General features: G+C 41.8%; 1 protein-coding gene across 1 annotated transcript in view; it reads right to left on the minus strand.

The window, feature by feature from the left end:
• PIGF (phosphatidylinositol glycan anchor biosynthesis class F) overlaps positions 1 to 22,883 on the minus strand; it is a 59,390-nt gene that overhangs the window by 6,633 nt on the left and 29,874 nt on the right. The window contains exon 5 of the mRNA XM_038394459.2: positions 19,755 to 19,863. Coding sequence (XP_038250387.1) covers positions 19,755 to 19,863 — 109 coding nt within the window. The remainder of the gene's footprint in view (positions 1 to 19,754; positions 19,864 to 22,883) is intronic.

Consider the following 22,883-nt stretch of genomic DNA (forward strand, 5'->3'; position numbering starts at 1 on the left):
AGCTGCTAACAGTGATGAAGTCAATTTAGATAAAGATTATGCTAGGTAAAATCAGGTATGTATGTTAACTCAGGAACAGACCTGATAGCTTAACAGTTTGCAGAGTAGCAGCCGTGTTAGTCTGTATTCGCAAAAAGAAAATGCATCCGATGAAGTGAGCTGTAGCTCACGAAAGCTTATGCTCTAATAAATTTGTTAGTCTCTAAGGTGCCACAAGTACTCCTTTTCTCTTAACAGTTTGGTATGTTGAAAAATATAATAAAACCAAGACTGTCACTTTCAAAATCCAATCTGTCAGCATATGTCTAGGTTTCGGCCTAGTCTACACGATAAAGTTATGTTGACTCAGCTGTTTTGCTTAGAGGTGTGAAAAATCCGCACCCGAGTGACATAGTTAAGCCAACCTAGCTGCTGCCTCTCAGGGAAGATGGATTACATACACCTCCTGTCAGCATAGGTAGCATCTATGCTGTAGTGTTTCAAGTGTAGACAAGCCATTTAAATACTACAGCTGTGCCGCTGTAGTGCTTCAGTATAGACACTCCACTACAGTGATGGGAAGGGCTCTCCTGTCACTAAAGTTACTCTATCTCCCCAAAAAGCAGTAGCTAAGTCGACAATGGGGGTTAAGTCGGCATAGTTAAGTCTCTCAGAGATGTGGATTTTTCACACCTCAAGAGTCAGCTGTGCTGGTGTATTTTTTTTTTCCCCCCAGTGTAAACCAGCCCTCAGTGAAGTATGGGTTGCTGGGAATACTAGTTGTATGGCATTTAGAACATGCTTATGGTGTTGGTCTGTAGCCACACCATCCTGTGCTGGAACTGTTGGGTCTCTCAAGCTCTTCAGCATGGAAGTGACTCAGTAAGCTCTCCAACCAACACATATGTGTGGCAAGGAGTCATGCTGGTGCTTGAAGTGGAACTCTTCCCTTTGAATCAGTACTGAATCTATGGTGTCAGAGGGCACTGTGCTCCTCTAATGCCATCTTTCAAGTGAAACATAAAACAGAGGGCCTACCATCTATGGTATTCTTCTAGTAATGAAGAACTTGAAATGCAGCAAATTTTGAAAGAAAGTTAAAAGTAGCTTTGGGTACGAAATCTCTCTCTTGCCAATTTTTGTTGTTTATAATCCCATTTTCCTATTTTTAATGTTTTCTCTCCCTCACTCCTGTTGCTGTGTAAGACCACATAAACTGACTATACCTGAAGTGCTGTCAAAAGACAAAGTAAATAAACTGAAAAAATATTGAAGTAATTTTGTCTCTAGGTTTAAGTATTACTTGTAACAGGTACAAAAAAATCTAGACACCAGTGAGATTTTGAAGCTGATTGTATTCTTTTAAAGATCTCACAGCACTTTTTGTTAGACTAGAGATGTTAACCCAATGTCTGGGCAAATTCCAACTACAATAATAATTTTGCCTACTTAAATTCTACCTGTTCTAACAGTCTGCACTATCCGTCACCATACTTCACTCTTGTGCAGAGCTGCTTTGTGCTAACAGCTATCACATTCCACCTCAGTGCTGATATTGCCATAGTGGGTAAAAAATGTTTTCCCCTACATTTTGCAGGAGGGTTTTGTGAAGCTCACAGTAATTAATTAGTTTCAGAGTAGCAGCCGTCAGTCTGTATCTGCAAAAAGAAAAGGAGAATTTGTGGCACCTTAGAGACTAACAAATTTATTTGAGCATAAGCTTTCGTGAGCTACAGCTCGCTTCATCGGATGCATGCAGTGGAAAATACCATTTAATGCATCCAATGAAGTGAGCTGTAGCTCATGAAAGCTTATGCTCAAATAAATGTTAGTCTCTAAGGTGCCACAAGTCCGCCTCTTTTTTTTTTAGTAATTAACTAGTGTTTGTAACACACCTTGAAATCCTGGGATGGAAAGAATTGTGTGCATCCTGAAACTGTCAAACTGTAGAAAAGGAAGTTCTTTCCTATTGGCTAGAGCTATCACTACATTCCCATCTTGTATCATGGAGCTAGAGGCAGCTAGGTTTTGCATACACAATTCTTTGAAACTTTTCAAAACCTAGGGTAGCTTTAAGGAATACAATTCTCAGAAAAACACTGCACCATATAAATCTTAATTAAGTTAAAAAATATTGTGACATGTCTATCAGAACAGTAGAATAAGTGTTTATCTTGTGTGCTGAAAGATTCATCTTGGAGAAACATATTGCAGATATCTTTGGATTTTACAGAAATGAAATTTACAAAATAAAGGCATGATGTGCAATCCTTACGTCTATGGAAATTTTGCCTCAGGATTGCAAGATTGGGCCCTATTCCCATCAAGCACTGTAAGCCTATAATCTTGCTATTTACACACTTACAAGAGGATACATTTATTTCAAAATATTGGAAACGCACCAAAATCACAAGAATTTGGTTAAAGTTCATATTTCTGATTAACAGAGGGTCTAATGGAAATACACTTAATCATTAGGATCCCAATTGTGATTTTCCACCATATATTTTGTCTCTAGGAGGAGTGCTTTACATTAATTATTTATTTCCATTTTTAAAAATTGTTCAGACAGTAAAAGAATGACATTTTTAAAACTATATTTTGTTCCTTAGTGAAACTGATGATTAATTGCTTATAATATAATGTATGCTTTAAAAAAATGCATTTTCATGTATTTTTTCAAATATAGACAGGCCCACTAGTCTGCATATCCCCTTGTATGCAATACTTTTTCAAAATTTAAATCTAAAAAATAAAATGGTGATTTTTGGAGACACTTGTATAATTTTTTTTATTTAAAAATCTTGGTATTGCTGTCTAGATGACATAAGTGATGCATGGAAAGGAGGTAATTTGTCTGTCTAAGATCAGTAATGTGACCAACTTTCTGGACTTTTTATGAGAATACAGATCTTTCCTATTTGAATCCAGAGTGTGTAAAAGAGTTAATTATGGTTAAAATACCCCCCCCCCCAAAATCCAGTCTTGATATAACTGTTCAGTCACAGACTTCCTTTGTGACTTGAGGCAAATCACTTAGCTTTTCTATGCTTCGGTTCCCTATCTGTAAAACGGGGATACTTACTTCATAGGGGTGTTGTGAGGATAAATACACTAAAAAATTATGAAGGACTTTTGAGTTCTACTGATGAAAAGCACTATAAGAAATATGCATTATTCTTTCTTTATTTACTAAATCTTAACCACTGACTAGGTAAGACATAAAAATAGTGGCACTACAAACTTCCTCCACACAGCCACTGGCAACATATCTGAAGGAAACCTCCTCTGGCCATTAATTCCTCAGCCTTTCTACTGAGATTGCTGATGAGGGTGCCAGTGTTGATGTGGACAGGTGTCCACAAAGAATTAGACTAACAAGTCACTTAACATAGTCACTTTAAAAATTACTTTTAAAGAAAGGATCTCAGGAAGATGGAAGTGGTGGTTCAGTGGCAGCATAAGCATACCCATTCACATGACAGAGAGAAAACTAAGAGTACTCTACTCAAATGAGTACACTGGAATCTTCTATTTAAACAATGCGAATGAAGAGAGAAGGAAAAAAGATGGCAGATTCATACTGACAACTTGACTTGGAGCCACTTCTGTAGGAAAATACCTGATGGGAACTTCAGGGGTAGATCTGGAGAGGACTTATTCTGGCTCTCAAGACCAGATGGTCTAGAAGAGGAACTTGGACTTGGTGAAGTATTTGCTAAATCCTGAGCTAATGGAAATACACATCTATCAATTATACAAAGCTTATTTTGGTATGTACATTTGCTTATGTTTAATAGCTCTAACTTCACTAGATACCATTTAATACTTATCCTAAATCAAGCAGTATATTTACAAACTCGCTGAACTTTAGAGACTGTAGCTGACTTGAGGTTACCTCATCCCAGGACTGCCAAAGGTCAGCACTTAAATTCAGATTTCAGAGTAGCAGCCGTGTTAGTCTGTATTCGCAAAAAGAAAAGGAGTACTTGTGGCACCTTAGAGACTAACAAATTTATTTGAGCATAAGCTTTCGTGAGCTACAGCTCACTTCATCGGATGCTTGCGATGCCTCTCCTCAACCATGATTAAACATGTTTTACTATTAATGTACAGTTTGGCCCTGCTTACAACAGCCATTAAAGAAAGAATGGTCCGAATCCTAATCTATGACCACAATTCTGTAAGCCATTTTATAAAACACAGACAAGCCTTAGCTACACTAGCTAATGGAAATCTGTTAGCACCTTTTTGCAACAACCAAGTTTAAATGCAATTCACTGGAAAGGTACTAACAGTATTTCAAATCTTGCTGTGGACAAGCCAAATAAGTAATGTTTCTGATAAATTTAGTTCATTCTTAGGATTAAAGTGAGCAGAATTTATTGAATTTTTGTACAGTAACTCCTCACTTAAAGTCATCCTGGTTAATGCTGGTTCGTTATGTTGCTGATCCATTAGGGAACGTGCTCATTTAAAGTTGCGCAATGCTCCCTTATAATATTGTTTGGCAGCCGCCTGTTTTGTTCGCTGCTTACAGAAAGAGCAGCCCTTTGCTGCTAGCTGGTGGGGGCTTGGAATCAGGGTGGACCAGCAGCCCCCTGTCAGCTCCCCTTTCCCCTAAGTTCCCTGTGCAGCAGCCGCCCAGCAGGCTATCAATTGCTGGCAGTTCAGCTGTCCCTCCCCCCACTGCCATGCCCTGCTCCTGCCTCTGCCTCTCCTGGGAGCCTCCTGCTTGCTGGGGGGGGCGCTAATATCAGGGTGTTCCCCTCCCCCCTGCTCCTGCCCCCACTTACCCTATTCCATAGGGTAGTGGGGGGACACAACAGGGCTCAGGACAGAGGGAGCCTGTAGGCAGCAGCTGCTGTCTCAACTTCCTGATCTAAAAAGGCAGTGTACTTAGAGTGGGATAAGCATACTTAAAGGGTGCATCTCTCTCTCTCTCTCTGTCTCTCAGAGAGAGAGAGAGAGAGAGAGAGAGAGAGAGAGAGAATGTGTCTCTGTCTGCCATGCTGTCCTCCCTCCCTCCATTCCTGCTGCCTTGTAGAGTATGAAGCTACATTAACAACGAGTTAACCCTTGAGGGCTCAGCCAATTGTTAGCTCATTATTTAGCAGTAAGGCATCCCCTGGGAAATATTCCACCCTCTGACTCCACCATCTCAACCAAGCTTCACAATCATCATTGCTGTGTACAGTATTAAATTGTTTGTTTAAAACTTATACTGTATACATACATATAATAGTCTTTTGTCTGGTGAAAAAAATTTCCCTGGAACCTAACCCTCCCCCATTTACATTAATTCTTTTGGGGAAACTGGATTCGCTTAAAGTCGCATTTTTCAGGAACATAACTACAACATTAAGCGAGGAGTATAAGGGTCACAGTATGGCAATTTTCACAGAAGTGTTTCACCACCAATAATTTCAAAGCAAATGAAGGTCACAGGTTTATATGTATTTTTGGATCTTTGGTTTTCTTTTTGATGTAACTTACCCTAATGATCGCAATTTAATAAAGCTGAAGTACACAGTCTAGATAATGACAGGTTTCAGAGTAGCAGCCATGTTGTAGCTCACGAAAGCTTATGCTCTAATAAATTTATTAGTCTCTAAGGTGCCACAAGTACTCTTTTCTTTTTACAGTCTAGATGTGTGCATTAGTTGAGGAACAGGTTTTAAGCATCAACCTATTATTGAAAACAGATTATGATATTTAGTATGATGTATCTTGATAAGGAAAAATGATTTACTTAGCTGATTTAATTTTATTACCACTTATTTCATAGCTCATGTCACATAAATAGCCATCTCTAGAGAAAATACTGAAGACTGCATTTTTTAAACTATTTGTATGGGGAAAGAGGTGGTTTTGCCCACATTTGTGGATTTCATAGCTTAACTTCCCTGACTTACATACAAAAGAAAGTTAACGGATTGATACTAGGGAATAGGCTGTAGCCCTGTGCTGTTGGCACACAATTCTGATAAACTTTCAAAGCTTTGGTTTCTATCACCCTTATAAATTCAACCTTTGCACATCTGATTACTATACAGTTGCATCAGAAATGACTACAACATAGTTTAGAAGAGACCTACGTATTTCAACCACGGTCCTGAATTATGCTAAAGCCTCTAAGAAGTGTAAAGCCCATGCAAATCCTTACTCATAACAACCAGAATTTTAAATATAGCTAATCTCCTAAACTGAAGCAAAGGAGCTCCAATAGCACAGAGGTAATGAGCTCTGTGTTCACCGAGTCACAGCAGTAAAATTCCAGATACGCTGAAATTGTCTTAGTAATTAAAGGAAGTTTAGCACAGAAAGAAATGCAACAGTCTGATAAATTACAAGAAGTTGCCCTAATTCCAGCCACATTAGCCGTCATCCACTATCCAAAACAACCAACTCTCCTACTTTACCTAAAAAGCTTGGGGGGGGGGACACATGACTTTTGCAATATGGCCTTGAAGGGCAACAAATAATGGCTCTGGTGAAGAATTAGGGAAGTGCCAGATTTGAAGAGCATTCATTGTAAGACACTTTGCTTCCAACCCCCTTCTGCTTAAACTATGGGGCTTTTTGCTTGAGTAACAGAGATGGTATCAAACTGGGAAAGAGGTGATCCCCAAAATCTTAAATTATACCTGGAAACAAACTGGAAGCTTGTGTTCTGCATGAAGAACAGGTGTAATATTGTTCAGAAAATACTGAAAGAGAATCAGATGGAACCGAAAGATACATAGGTCATCTTCATTAACAGACCACTGAACATGGTGTGAAAATCACTAGGCACTCCTTAATTGGCCTATTATATAGATTCTAGGCGAGGGTGGATTAGAATCCTGGAAATGAGGAGAGTCACCATGTTTGCTTTAACATTCAAACCCAGGTTTCCTGTATAGCAGTTCTTGAGCTATCATTTTAATGCTAATCATACTTCCACTATAAATCACTTACATCATTTCTGTGTAAATTTTTCTCATAAAAGATGATGTCCAGGTTTGCTTTTTATAGAAACCTAGTCCGTTAACAAAGTTTAAGGTAATAAGAAAGCCCAAAGTAAACTATACAGGTAATGACTACATGAGCAGCTCATTAATGCTGTAAACATGTGGCAACATACAAGTGAAAAGACAGAGAATGTAAGATAATTCTGGAAGTAGTGCTGCTTATGGTGTAGTCAGAGGCACACTTCATTTATCTGCACAATTTAGTGAATAAAAGCAGAAATGTTGTAGGCTTACTTTGAGTGGTGACATTACTTTTGGCTTGGGTCAACAAGTACAAGTAAAAGATTTCCACCTGCTGCATAAGTTAAACCAGGGGTGGGCAAACTTTTTGGCCCGAGGACCACAATGGGGTTGTGAAACGGTATGGAGGGCTGGGTAGGGAGGGCTGTGCCTCCCCAAACAGCCTGGCCCCCGCCCCCTATCTGCCCCCACCCATCCAACCCCCCTGTTCCTTGTCCCCTGACCACCCGCTCCTGGGACCCGCTGCCCCTAACCACCCCTTGGAACCTCACCCCCTATCTAAGCCCCCCTGCTCCTTGTCCCCGACTGCCTCTGAACTATCCACATCCCTGCCCCGACAGGCCCCCCAGGACCCCTGACCCATCCACTTCTTGTCCCCTGATCGCCCCTTCCTGGAACCCGCATCCCTAACTGCCCCCTCAGAACCCCACCCACTATCCAACTCCCCCTGCCCCCTGTTCCCCCATCCAGCCTCCCCCTTCTCCCCATCTCCTGACCACTCCCCTCCCCGAACCTCCGCCCCATCTGACCGCCCACTGTCCCTTGACTGGCCCCAGGACCTCCTGCCCCTCACCATGCCACTCAGAGTGGCAGGACAGGCTTGTTGGAAAGTCTGGGAGGTGGATGGTGCAAGCCACGCTGCTTATGCGGCGGCATACCTGCAGGGGAGGAAGGACAGCAGGGGAGGGACCGGGGGGTGAGACTCCCCGGCCAGGAGCTCAGGGGCTGGGCAGGACGGTCCTGCGGGCCATAGTTTGCCCACCTCTGAGTTAGACTCTGTCACACTGAGCCTCAGCCTATTCTGCAGTTCTGACAGAAATATCTGGTAGTCTTCTCATTCCATTCTGGAAGGATCACCATTTTACATATTTCCCATCACCATTATTACAGGAATACTCAAGCTTTAAACAGCTGGAGAGCTACTTCACCACTGCAGTTATGAAGACACAACAGACTGTCCTGGCAGTGTGTAATGATGTTGCATCAGGATTGTGTCAATATGTGACAACACTGCATCAAGGTGATTTAACACTGGTGTTCCAATACAACAGCACAATCCTATGTCAATGCCTCTTTTCTTCCCACCCTTGTCCCCTCAGCTGAAGACAGAGAGTGAAGGGTCCATCCTCCTTCATAGCTACAGGGAAAGGAGATCTTATTACTTTCTCTCGCTTCCCACGTGACCAGTGGCAGCACTGGGAATACTCCTGTAAGGAATGCTCTTACTGTTGGTGCCCAGGACCCAGGAATGTCTATCAGACCTGAAGATTCCATGAGGGCCTTGAAGAACCATATATAGCTCAACAGCTGAGCAGTAGATCTCAGTGTTCTATTGCAGAGGTTCTCAAATTGGGGGGCACAGAACGTATTCGGGGAGGGGGGGATGAAAAGCTTTAATGGGGGGGGAAAACAAAAACTTACGGCACACATTTTACCCCTAGCACTGAATAACTAACAAAGCTGATTGCTCCAGCCATACCAGGTCCTCAGATGGCACTGTGTATTTGACTCTAGATGGTGTTGTGTATATTGATGGATTTCTGTTAAGTCTGCATAGCATTATACAAAGTCGTTGCCATCTGTACATTAATTCATTTGCTACGATGTGGTGTGCACATTTAATTGTAAGAATCGACCCCAATCACAGTTTTGCTTTTGCTCTTATTGCAATGGATTGTTAGCACTGTTTGAATCAATGCCTCACTGTTTTTAATATTTAGAGTTGCTTGTTTTTACTGGTATATGTACTTGTGTGGCGGGGGGCGGGATAAACTACTACAGACACAAAGAAGGGGGGCGCGATCAAATAAGTTTGAGAACCACTACTCTATTGGGTAGGAGGAAGGAAAAGACCAATGTTAATGCTGTTCCTTGAATCAGCTCTCTGGGAATGCTAACAGAATCCAACTCCAATACATCACCTCCATGGGACATCTCAGCTTGACCAGACTGGGGGCAATGTTTCCACTACAAACACCACAAAAGTCTGGCCAGGACACCTTTTTCCGTCTCTTATAATGTGGTGACCAGGTGTGATAAATATAAAGGGAAGGGTAAACACCTTTAAAATCCCTCCTGGCCAGAGGAAAAACCCTTTCACCTATAAAGGGTTAAGAAGCTAGGATAACCTCGCTGGCACCTGACCACAATGACTAATGAGGAGACAAGATACTTTCAAAAGCTGGAGCAGGGAAGAAACAAAGGCTGTCTGTGTGATGCTTTTGGTGGGAACGAAGGGAATGGAGTTTTAGAACTTAAGTAATCTAGCTAAATATGTGTTAGAATCTGTTTGTTTAAATGGCTGAGAAAATAAGCTGTGCTGAATGGAATGGATATTCCTGTTTTTGTGACTTTTTGGTAACTTAAGGTTTTGCCTAGAGGGATTCTCTATGTTTTGAATCTAATTACCCTGTAAGGTATTTACCATTCTGATTTTACAAAGGTGATTCTTTTTCTTTTACTTCTATTAAAATTCTTCTTTTAAGAACCTGATTGTTTTTTTTCATTGTTCTTAAGATCCAAGGGTTTGGGTCTGTGGTCACCTATGCAAATGGGTGAGGATTTTTATCAAGCCTTCCCCAGGAAAGGGGATGTAGGGTTTGGAAAGGATTTTAGGGGGAAAGATGTTTCCAAGCGGGCTCTTTCCCGGTTATATATCTGTTGGACGTTTGATGGTGGCAGCAATAAAGTCCGAGGGAAAAAGAAAAATAGTTTGTACCTTGGGGAAGTTTTAACCTAAGCTGGTAAAAATAAGCTTAGGAGGTTTTCATGCAGGTCCCCACATCTGTATCCTAGAGTTCAGAATGGGGAAGGAACCTTGACATCAGATATTTTTGAAGTCCCTGTTCATAGAAGTATATAATCTCTCAATTGATATTTGTCAAGTTCTGCAAGTCAAGCCCAAGTTAATAAAAAACAGCCTATAAAGACTCGTTTCTATCCCCCGGACAGTATCATTTTTGTGTTTGACTACATTTACTGAGATTAATGCAAAAACAGCTTGTATATTTGCATTTAAAAGGCTTCTTTCACTTTCTCCTATAAAGTGGGCCATAAAGAACATTAGCATTTAAAAATGTTGTCCCCCACAAGAAGTATCCTATCTATGGCCTACAGGATTGATAAACTGCCTGCTCTATGGTTAGTCCATAAGCTCCCCAGAAAGAGATGATTAAAAGGGATACTCAAGTACTTTAAGTCCAAAATTTTGGTGATATTTTCACACCTGCTCAAGCTGCCATATGCGAGGCCAGAGTGACAAAGGAACTCTGAAAACCCTAGATACGGCCATGGGAGAATTCCCCTGGCACAGGAACTGAAGAAGACAGCCTCAGGTTGTCTTTTATGGACCCCCTCCCAAGCTCCAATATAAGGCACATACCAGAGGTGAGGGTGGGAGGTGAGTATCAGGGACAGGGAGGTGTGCAGCCACAGTGCATAGCGCAGCAGAGGTTCTGGACAATACTGCTGCCCAAAGACATCAGTGACAAGCTACTATAACTTAGATAACTGCAGTGTCACAGTTTCAGGATAATTGCACCTGTAGCCCCCCACTTCTGTGGTACATTCCAAGAGTGCCCAGTCAGGTCTCAGATCTCCAGTCATCAGCTGTCTCTTGTGACAGGGGTGGGAAGGAGGGGAGGGCAAGACTGCAGGGCTCCTTGCCTTACATTGTGATATCCCTGGCAAGCCACTCTGCCTAAAGGCCAGCACCTATGCTTGGCTTTCTCTCTCTGAGGACTATGAACAGTGTAATACTAGCAGTTACAAGCAAGCACGTTTATTCTTAAGGTAAATGCATTAGAGAAAACATGAAAAACAAAACAGATTTAAACAAAAACTAAACATACCAGAATCATTTGTCATACTTATGGGGTCTTAGTAGGCCAAAGTCTTTCCAACCCTTCCAAGGGTTGGGGCTCCCTGGGACAGAAAGACCTGTGTGTTTGCTGTATCAGAAAGAAGGCCCTTAGTCAGTTTAAATGCAGCCTTTTTATATCAAAAGACCTTTCTTTGTCTGTTAGTCTCTGGAAAACCCAGTTTGAACAAGTATTTGCAAGCCTCCCAAGGGATTGTACCTCTCTAGAGGTATTTACAACATGAGTGATTCACTTTAATCACCCCACACTGGTTTTAGTTCCTGCAGGAGCTAAAAGCAACCATTATCCCCTCCCCTGAGCTGCATACAATTCCTTTGCATACAATACAAATACAATACAATGCCCACATTAATACAGAGATCTTTTATAACCTTAATACAATATATTCTCTGAAAGATGCTGCATGCAGTTGCAATATCTGTCACACTCAGCACTTCTGAATAGCTGGCAATGGCTGTTTAAATGCCTGAATATACATTCAGAAGCCCAACTTTAGCCACTCATGTTTGAAAATTCTGACCCAAGTCTATATTAGCCACACACAAAAAAAAGTTGCCAGGATACTGCCAAACTTGGGTCTCCACATGTCAACATTTGGAGCTGTATAATCAAGAAATTACCTGTCTTATCTAATGAATATGTCTCTCTTCTTCATCAGAATCTATCCATTTTTTATACTATTGGTATACAAGATACAGACATATTGCACAACTTATGGGAAGTTGTGTATATAATTTATTAACAGGTTTCAGAGTAGCAGCTGTGTTAGTCTCTATTCACAAAAAGAAAAGGAGTACTTGTGGCACCTTAGAGACTAACAAATTTATTTGAGCATAAGCTTTCGTGAGCTACAGCTCACTTCCTAATTTATTAATGAAGTCTTCAGGATATACATTATCTAATGTAATGTCTCTACGCCAGCCTAGATCTTGTGCAATACTGTATTAATGAAGTATTTTTCAAGTATACAACAACTTTCATCCCACAGAAGATCAAAGTACATTGTTAGGGTCAGATTCTCTGTTGCACTTCACCTTGCAAACTTGGTTATACCAGTGCAAAGTGGATGTAAATTGTTACCATGCTGATTTGGTAGCAATATACACTCTTTGCATGGGTGTAAACAACATAAAGATATGGGAAATTCAAAAATCTGTCCCTATACATACAACACAAAAACACAGTGAAATGCAGTTTTCTCTGAGGTGGAGAGCTGTATCCATAGAGACTGGTGCCCACTGTGACAGATATGGCAATTTCCTGCAATATCTTTGGGACAGCTAACTGAATTAAGTTTAAATAGCTTTGGAAGTCTATGGTATTATAAATGCCAAGTTTTTATACTGTTGCGGGATTGTATGCAACTTCTGTAGAAGGGAGACGTGGCCAATGTAAACAAACCCTGGGAAGTGTTATGAATTTCAAAAGACTATTTTAAACAATGCACCAGACAAGAACAACTTTTGGGACAAAAAGTTAAACAGCGTTTCTCAGAAAATCTCTAGGAAAACATGCATGCTAATGTACCCCCTCCAGTAATGCAAGAGCTAAGCCTTTTGAAGCTTTGCCCTGAGGAGGGGATGTTTATCTGTTGATCATCTGTTATATGAGAACAAGCTCAAAGGCCCAAACTACTTAAAGGAAAGAATGAATGATTCACAGAGGTGCTTATTCTGAGCTAACAGCTGCTATGAACTTGTAACCACAGAAAAAGCCTTGGTGGAGTTTGAAGGATGGATCCACATGCCAGAACCCTTGCAGGAGTTGGGGGTGATCTCTGGTAAGTTTAGCTGCCTGCCTGTAGGTTCTTTTATTGTTTTCAATATGTTTTCTCTGCAATGCTTTCACCTTAAGAGTAAATGTGCTTGCTTAGAAAGGATTATGTGGTAACTTTCAGCTGTGGACAATTATGCTGCTCATAGCCTCTGAAGAGAAAGCAAAGCAGGCCTGCTTAGGCAGTCTGTCTTGCTCGGAAACTCACAGTGTAGGCAGGGAACTATGTAGCCTGGAAAAACCCTGGTCAGGAGGAAGAGATACACATGGGTTTCTAGGTTGGGGTGCATTCTGACCTATGGCATAAGAACGGCCATACTGGGTCAGACCAAAGGTCCATCCAGCCCAGTATAACGACAGTGGCCAATGCTAGGTGCCCCAGAGGGAGTGAATCTAACAGGTAACGATCTAGTGATCTCTCTCCTGTCATCCATCTCCACCCTCTGACACACAGAGGCTAGGAACACCATTCCTTACCCATCCTGGCTAATAGCCATTAATGGACTTAACCTCCATGAATTTGTCCAGTTCTCTTTTAAACCCTGTTATAGTCCTAGCCTTCACAACCTCCTCAGGCAAGGAGTTCCACAGGTTGACTGTGCGCTGAGTGAAGAAGAACTTCCTTTTATTTGTTTTAAACCTGCTACCTATTAATTTCATTTGGTGACCCCTTGTTCTTATATTATGGGAACAAGTACATAACTTTTCCTTATTCACTTTCTCTACACCACTCATGATTTTATATACCTCTATCATGGCACAGGGACATGACTTTTAGAAAATGACATGGGAATGTTAATTAATGTCAAAGCAGGGAAAGCAAAATCTCCATACTTACTCCTGCAAAGAGCCAAGCATTTTCAACTTCCACTAAAGTCAGCAGGAGATGAGGATGCCCTGCACAAGGCACACTTTACAGGATTGAGCCCATTGATTTTAAGGTCTCATAAAAGAAATCATATAAATGATACACTAAATGATGCTACCAAGCACCTACCCTCAAGAGAAGGGAACAGTGAAACACGCTCCAAGGTTTAGAATATGTAGTTGCAGGGAGTAAAGTCAAACTTTATTCTTAAGCTACTAAACCACTCATCTGCTATTCTGATTTCTTAGGATATTTAAGACATTTTAATAAAGATGTAATTATACTGATCGAAAGAAAGGCTTCTGACACAAAGGTAACCTCCTCAGCTGCTGCTGGAAGAAACCCTCCACTAGGAGTATAAATCACCACGTTTCATGAGGATGAGAGAGACTTGAGTGCTGGCTGCCCTACTAGCTTCTGGAAGAGGAGACTCCTGAACTCCATCTGACTAGTAGCATTATAGAGTTGGCAATTACTGATGGATTTAGTGTAAATGGTTAGCACCTCAGTAGGATGGAATGCAGCAGTGGTTTCTTTCTAATTACACCAATAGCTATTACTAAGAATCATCTCAGAACATTTACATATTTAGGTAACAGCTGGAGAGATCATTTCCGCATGGCAATTAAAGTCAAATAGAATAGTGCAGTCTGCTGAATTTACAGATTTTTCTGCAGTGCCAGCTTCCCATTTTTTACTGTGCAACAAAGTAGCTGCTACTTGCCAGTGGTTCCTTTGAAATCATAAGGTAAATTTTCAGCAGAGGTATTTGGCCACCCAAACTCCACAAATCAATATTAAGCCAATAGCAATTTTAAATGCATTTCGTTAAGTGCTTTAATGGAAGGTGCAGTGAAGCTGAAACACTTGGAAAGCATCTTTCTTCCCCTCCCCATAAACAATAAAAGCATTGCTTTCTATCTACAAACTGAATGTGGATACACTCCCTGCCATGTGTCATGTTGCTCTTCTCTTCCTGCTTGTGTAACTGCTCAATATCAAACTCTGAATATTAGCTTTCACTGTTATTTTCTTCAAGAATCTACTGATAGTATCAGCACATGAACACAGAGACACACACAAAACACTTAAAAATGACTGAAAGAGGTAGTAAAAACACTGCATGTTGTATACTGGAAAAGAGATATTTATTATACAGTTCTTAAATGGGATTTGGCTACTTTACATAAGCAGCTTCATGCTAGCACCTCTAATATACTTTTCATAGATACTAAGGTCAGAAGGGACCATTCTGATCATCTAGTCCGACCTCCTGCACAACGCAGGCCACAGAATCTCACCCACCCACTCCTACGAAAAATCTCACCCATGTCTAATTACAGGTTACCTATGTCTAAGCTATTGAAGTCCTCAAATCGTGGTTTAAAGAATTCGAGGAGCAGAGAAACATCCCTCAAGTGACCCGTGCCCCATGCTACAGAGGAAGGCAAAAAACCTCCAGGGCCTCTTCCAATCTGCCCTGGAGGAAAATTCCTTCCTGACCCCAAATATGGCAATCAGCTAAACCCTGAGCATATGGGCAAGATTCACCAGCCAGATACCCAGGAAAGAAATTTCTGTAGTAACTCAGATCCCACCCATCTAATATCCCATCTCAGGGGATTAGGCCTATTTACCCTGAATATTTAAAGATCAATTAATAACCAAAATCACATTATCCCATCATACCATCTCCTCCATAAACTTATCGAGTAGAATCTTAAAGCCAGATAGATCTTTTGCCCCCACTGCTTCCCTTGGAAGGCTATTCCAAAACTTCACTCCTCTGATGGTTAGAAACCTTCGTCTAATTTCAAGTCTGAACTTCCTGGTGGCCAGTTTATACCCATTTGATCTTGTGTCCACATTGATGCCGAGCTGAAATAATTCCTCTCCTTCTCCTGTATTTATCCCTCCGATATATTTATAGAGAGCAATCATATCTCCCCTCAACCTTCTTTTAGTTAGGCTAAACAAGCCAAGCTCCTTGAGTTTCCTTTCATAAGACAAGTTTTCCATTCCTCAGATCATCCTAGTAGCCTTTCTCTGTACCTCCTCCAGTTTGAATTCATCCTTCTTAAACATGGGAGACCAGAACTGCACACAGTATTCCAGGTGAGGTCTCATCAGTGCCTTGTATAATGGTACGAAAACCTCCGTATCCCTACTGGAAATACCTCTCCTGATGCATCCCAAAACCGCATTACCTTTTTTCACAGCCATATCAACATTGGCAGCTCATAGTCATCCTATGATTAACCAATACTCCAAGGTCCTTCTCCTCTTCCGTTACCTCTAATTGATGCGTCCCCAGCTTATAACTAAAATTCTTGTTATTAATCCCTAAATGCATAACCTTACACTTCTCACTATTAAATTTCATCCTATTACTATTACTCCAGTTTACAAGGTCATCAATATCCTCCTGTATAATATCCCGATCCTTCTCTGAATTGGCAATACCTCCCAGCTTTGTATCATCAGCAAATTTTATTAGCACACTCCCACTTTTTGTGCCGAGGTCAGTAATAAAAAGATTAAATAAGATTGGTCCCAAAACCGATCCCTGAGGAACTCAACTGGTAACCTCCTTCCAGCCTGACAGTTCGCCTTTCAGTAAGACTCGTTGCAGTCTTACCTTTAACCAATTCCTTATCTACCTTTTGATGTTCATATTGATCCCCATCTTTTCCAATTTAACTAATAATTCCCCATGTGGCACGGTATCAAACGCCTTACTGAAATCTAGGTAAATTAGATCCACTGCGTTTCCTTTGTCTAAAAAATCTGTTACTTTCTCAAAGAAGGAGATCAGGTTGGTTTGGCATGATCTACCTTTTGTAAAACCTTGTATTTTGTCCCATTTTCCATTGACTTCAATGTCCTTAACTAATTTCTCCTTCAAAATTTTTTCCAGGACCTTGCATACTACAGATGTCAAACTAACTGGCCTGTAGTTACCCGGATCACTTTTTTTTTTCCTTTCTTAAAAATAGGAACTATATTACCAATTCTCCAATTATTCGGTACAACTCTTGAGTTTACAGATTCATTAAAAATTCTTGCTAATGGGCCTGCATTTTCAGGTGCCAATTCCTTTAATATTCTTGGATGAAGATTATCTGGGCCCCCCGATTTAGTCCCATTAAGCTGGTTGAGTTGCGTTTTCTACCTCAGAATGGTAATATCTACCTCCCATATCCTCATTCCCATTTGTCATGCTACCAGTATCCCTAAATCCTCTTTAGCCTTATTAAAGATTGAGGCAAAGTATTTGTTTAGATATTAGCCATGCCCTAGATTATCTTTACCTCCACTCATCCTCAGTGTTAGCGGCCCCACTTCTTCTTTCTTAGTTTTCTTTTATTTATATGGCTATAGAACCTTTTACTATTGGTTTTAATCCCCTTTGCAAGATCCAACTCTACTCGCTTTAGCCTGTCTCACTTATCCCTACATGTTCCGACCTCAATAAGGTAGCTTTCCTTGCTGACCCTCCCATCTTCCACTCCCTGTACGCTTTCTGCTTCTATCATCACCTCTCTAAGATGCTTGCTCATCCAGCTTGGTCTACAACTCCTGCCTATGAATTTTTTTCCCTTTCTTGGATACAGGCTTCCGACAGCTTCTGCAGCTTTGATTTAAAGTAATCCCAGGCCTCCTCTACCTTTAGATCCATAAAATTCTTCAGTCCAATCCACTTGCCTAATAATTTCCTTAATTTTTGAAAGTCAGCCCTTTTGAAATCAAAAACCCTAGTTGCAGATTTATTTTGTTAATCCTTCCGTTCAGTTTGAACTGAATCAGCTCGTGATCACTTGAACCAAGATTATTCCCTACAACCATTTCTTCTATGAGGTCCTCACTACTCACCAAAACCGAATCTAAAATGGCATCCCCTCTAGTCGGTTCAGCAACTACTTGATGAAGGAATCCATCAGCTATCGCATCTAGGAAAATCTGAGCCCTATTATTATTACTAGCACTGGTCCTCCAGTCTATATCTGGGAAGTTAAAGTCTCCCATGATCACGCAGTTCCATTAGTATTTACTTATTAAAAATATAAAAGGGCTCTATCCATAACCAAATTAGATCCCGGAGGTCTATAGCACCCCCAAGCACTATCATAGGAGAGGATTCTACTAGTTATCTTCCCCAATGTAATTTTTGCCCAGACGGACTCTGTCTTATCCATTGCATCGCTTCTTATTTCTTTACATTCTACCCTCATCATTGATATACAATGCTACTCCATCACCTTTACCTTTATTTCTGTCTTTCCTAAACAGCACATACCCTTCAATACCTGTAGTCCAGTCATGACTACTATTCCACCATGTTTGTTATCCCTATAATATCTCGTTTCACTTCCTGCACCAGTAGCTCTAGTTCCCTCCATTTTGTTACTAGGCTCCTCCCATTGTGTACGAACATCTTAATTTTTGCTGTTTGGCCTCGCTCCACATTTTGTACCCTATTAGGCACAGTCATTCTACAGCCAGTATAACCTATTAGACTAGTATCCACACCGCCCTCGCTCCTTATATACATTCTCCTACCCACGGCTGTATCCTTTCTTACTTCATCTTCTTCCCTCTCAATGCTAAAATCTGGCATGGAGATTACCTGTACATCTCCCAACTATCTCCCCCAAAATCCTAGTTTAAAGCTCTCTTTATCAGTTGTGCCAGCCTCCATCCTAGAAGTCTATTTCCTTCCCTACTCAGATGAAGTCCATCCTGAGAGAACTGTCCTCTGTCCATGAATGCCTCCCAGTGGCCATACATCCCAAAGCCCTCCTTATAGCACCACTGCCTAAGCGATCTGTTGACAGTCATAATCTTGTCACACCCTTTGTTGCCCTTCTCTAGGAACAGGCAGAATCCCACTAAAGATCACCTGAGCCTCGATTTCCTTAAGCGTCTTTCCCCAGCCTAGCATAGTCTCCCTTACTACTTTCCAGTGAGAATCTAGCCATATCATTTGTTCCCACATGAAGGATAATTAGGGGATTCTTTCCCGCTCCCTTTAGGATCCTTTTCAACCTCAGGTCTACATCCCGTATCTTAGCACCTGGAAGACAGCACACCCTTCTATTCTCTGGATCCGCTCTGGTTACAGGCCTGTCTATTCTTCTCAATAAAGAGTCCCCAATCACATAGACCTGCCTTTTCCTGGAGACGGTGCTATTCTCCAGTCTCTCCCCTGTTCCCTCTGGCTACAACGTTCTTTCCATTCCTATTTTCCCTTATAATCCTCTTCAAACCCATCCTGTATCCTCCTGGGCTCATATTTGGTGTTGTCTCCCTTGACTCTTCCCCTTTTCCTATAGGACTAACCTCTCTTCTCTATTCCTTACCCTTCCACCTTCAGCGACTACCTGCTGAGCCCCTCTTCTTCATTTTCCAACTCTGCAAACCTGTTCCTAAGCTCTATTTCTCCTTTACTAGCCCGTCTTTTCCTCTGCCTGGTTCTTTTAGTCACATGCTTCCAATGACCACTCTCCTCACCCCGTCTCCCCTCAAAATTCCCCAGCCCTGCATCCATCTGTAAGTCTGAGCTTTTCCCTTCAGATACCTCATGTCTTTGCTCCATCATCTGCTCAAACCCCTTCCTAAACTCAACGAGACTTTTCACCTGCATCTCCAAACCTCGGATCTTTTCCTCCATCAGCTCTATCAGACGGCATTTCATGCAGACAAAACTCTTACCAGGTCCCCCTTCCAGGATCATGTACATACCACAGCTTCCACATCCAGTCATCCTCATTGTCTCTTCCACTATACGAGTCACTCCCACAGCTGCCTCCGTATCTGTCATAGCCTTCCCACCTAAATCCTGTTAATCTGGGAAACACAAGCCACACCAAAAGACCATCCCCCACAGCAAAAACAAACCCCAAACAAGCACCACAATACAAACTCCCTGCTTTTTGTTCAGCTCTCACACTGCAACAAACAAATGTGAATACACTTACAATAAAAGGTATGAAGACTGACCTGCCAAGGCCGATCCCAATCCAGAGGAATAGGAAATGCTCCAAGCCATGCTCCCACTATGCTACACATCGTGGTAATCTGTAGACTGTTATCCCAGATGGACATAGCTCTGGAAGATTAGCACATATTACAAGATTTTAACAGCACAAAAGTAATCCTTTCAGAGCTTTAGACGAACTGATCTGATCTCTGCCATGCTCTGCAAGTCAAACAGCAGATATAAAATCTCAACTGTATTTTTTTTAATATATAATTTACAGATTTATTGGGTGGAGGGGGTTATATGGGTATATGTCTACTACACCCCACTCACTGTAGCAACCTTTCCTCTACTCCTGCATTTTCCATTGTTTTCAAGGAGGTTTGTTAGTAAGGAGCATGCATCACTTTCCCCTTTCCCTTCCTTAACCACACACCATACATAGAGGGGCGGAATGTAATATCTCCATACCACTTCCAGCCCCTGACAACATGAGTGTTATATTTCAGGCACCAAATCTGCGGTTCAGCACACAAAACTAGCTTGTACGCTGTATTTAAAAATATAAAACTGCTATAATGTTATGACTAACAATTCTACTAATGCTACTTCATACATTCAATTTCAATTCCTATGGAAATATGACAGACAAAAACATTCAACCCCCTAGCAGATTTTACTGAACACTGCACCTTTTAGTCTTCTGATGGAGGCATAACATGATGAAATATAGAAGTTATTTAAAAAAAACTTTATGGACCTAAAGCAAGTTTTATTTTTGCCAAAGGATACTTAATTACTCCTTGTGGCAATAAACAGGTTACTTGGATTTTTGCCTTCAGACTGGAGAATATCATTATAGGTAGGCTGAAGATGTGGCACAGAGATCTGTATTAGGTTTTGGCTAGGATTCAGATTTTGGATTTGAAGCTGATGGAGCTAAAAATCCTGTGAACTGTTATTGAGATATTTCTACTATCTCGAGCCAAATCCAAACCAGAACTGTGGTAGACCCTAGATCAGGTGATGCTATTGTATGCACAATGTTCTCTGCTATGGTGAGTCCCCAGTTGTGTTTAACACTGTGTTAGTTCCCACAACTCCCCAGGGTTCTAATAGGATGTACTTTCCCAGTACACATAGATCTAAGAAAAAAGAAAAAGGAGTACTTGTGGCACCTTAGAGACTAACAAATTTATTAGAGCATAAGCTTTCGTAAGCTACAGCTACAGCTCACGAAAGCTTATGCTCTAATAAATTTGTTAGTCTCTAAGGTGCCACAAGTATTCCTTTTTCTTTTTGCGAATACAGACTAACACGGCTGCTACTCTGAAACCTGTCATAGATCTAAGAGTCTCCTTAGCAGCCTCATATACTTCAGCCTTTTATTAACATATCAAAAAGATACCTCCTCTGCAGTTGTCATCACTGAAATTAGGAAAGGCCAGTTGCATTTGAAAGCTTTGATGAAAAAGCCGCTATGTGACAAAAATTAATGTTATTTTAACTTTTTGAGCCTGTGACCCTTAGGATTAGCCATGACCAGCTGACACAATGTTAAACACAACAGTCCCTGTATGCACTGTTGAACACCATGTTAATTAACATGATTCCTCAGAGTTGTACTCTAACATGATATAATTTCCCAGAGTAGAAAATCCATTAGGGAGATTATTTTTAACCCAAACTGAGACAAGAGAAGAAAGAGGTAGGGCAGATTTTGTGTGGAGTCTATAAGAGACTACACAAGGGACTTTTCACAACAGTCAGCAAATTTTGTCCCTTTGTAAGTGTAAGTCTTTCTAGCATGCAACTTCTAATCAGAATGGAAGATTCAGGCTACTACCATTGTATCACATCAATGGGCATGCTAATAGGGAGGGGAAATCCATTTAGCCAGTTCTGCCTCCAGTTACAAAAGCCTCAACTGGTCTCTCACAGGTTTAAGGTAAGAACTAGATGGGAGGTATTTCTAGGCAAAGGATATTTTCTATCATAGAATCACAGAAGTGTAGGACTGGAAGGGAGCTCAGCAGGTCATCTAGTCCAGTCCTCTGCCTTCAGGTCAGGAGTAAGTAACAACTAGACCAGGGGTGGGCAAACTTTTTGGCCTGAGGGCCACATCACGGTTCCGAAAGGAATGTGCTACTTACGGTGTACTACTTATGGCTGCCAGTCCTGGTGCTCTGAGTGGGATAGTAAGGGGGCGGGGAGTGGGGGGGCTTGGATAAGGGGCAGGGGATCCTGGGGGGCAGTCAGGGGACAGGGGGCAGTTGGATAGGTGTGGGAGTCCCGGGGGGGCCTGTCAGGGGCGGGGGTATGGATGGGGTCAGGGCAGTCAGGAGATAGGGAGCACTGGATAGGGGGTAGGGTCCCGGGGGGGGGGCAGTTACAGGCAGGGGGGTCCCGGGAGGGGGCAGTCAGGGGACAAGAAGCAGGGGGAGTTGGATGGGTCAGGAGTTCTGAGGGGGGCAGTCGCGAGTGAGAAGTGGGCGGATAGGGGGTGGGGGCCAGGCTGTTTGGGAAGGCACTACTCCCTACCCGGGTGTAGTGTATTAAATTGCTCCCCATAGGAATGTGCTACTTACTGTGTGCTACTTACAGCTGCCAATCTTGGTGCTCCGTAAGTAGCATATTCCTACGGGGAGCAATTTAATACACTACATCTGGCGGCTCTCGCAGCCACACTGCCCGGCAGGAGCTCACAGCCTCGCTGCCCAGAGCGCTGGCAGCATGGCAAGCTGAGGCTGTGGGGGTGGGGCCGGGGTCTAGTATCCCCGGCCGGAAGCTGAAGGGCCGGGCAGGACGGTCCCACAGGCCGGATGTGGTCTGTGTGCTGTAGTTTGCCCACCTCTGAACTAGACCATTCCTGACAGGTGTTTGTCTAACCTGTTCTTAAAAACCTCCAGTGATGGAAATTCCACAACCTGCTGTCCCTAGGCAATTTGTTCCAGCGCTTAATTACCCTGACATTAGGAAGCTTTTCCTAATGTCCAACCTAAACCTTACTTGCTGCAATTTAAGCTCATTGCTTCTAGTCCTATCCTCAGAGGTTAAGGAAAACAAATTTTCACAGGCCTCCTTGTAACAATTTTTTATGTACTTGAAAACTGTTACCATGACTCCCCCTCAGTCTTCTCTTCTCCAGA

The sequence above is a fragment of the Dermochelys coriacea genome, chromosome 3 (assembly GCF_009764565.3).
Source record: "Dermochelys coriacea isolate rDerCor1 chromosome 3, rDerCor1.pri.v4, whole genome shotgun sequence".
In the NCBI taxonomy this organism is placed as follows: Eukaryota; Metazoa; Chordata; order Testudines; family Dermochelyidae; genus Dermochelys; species Dermochelys coriacea.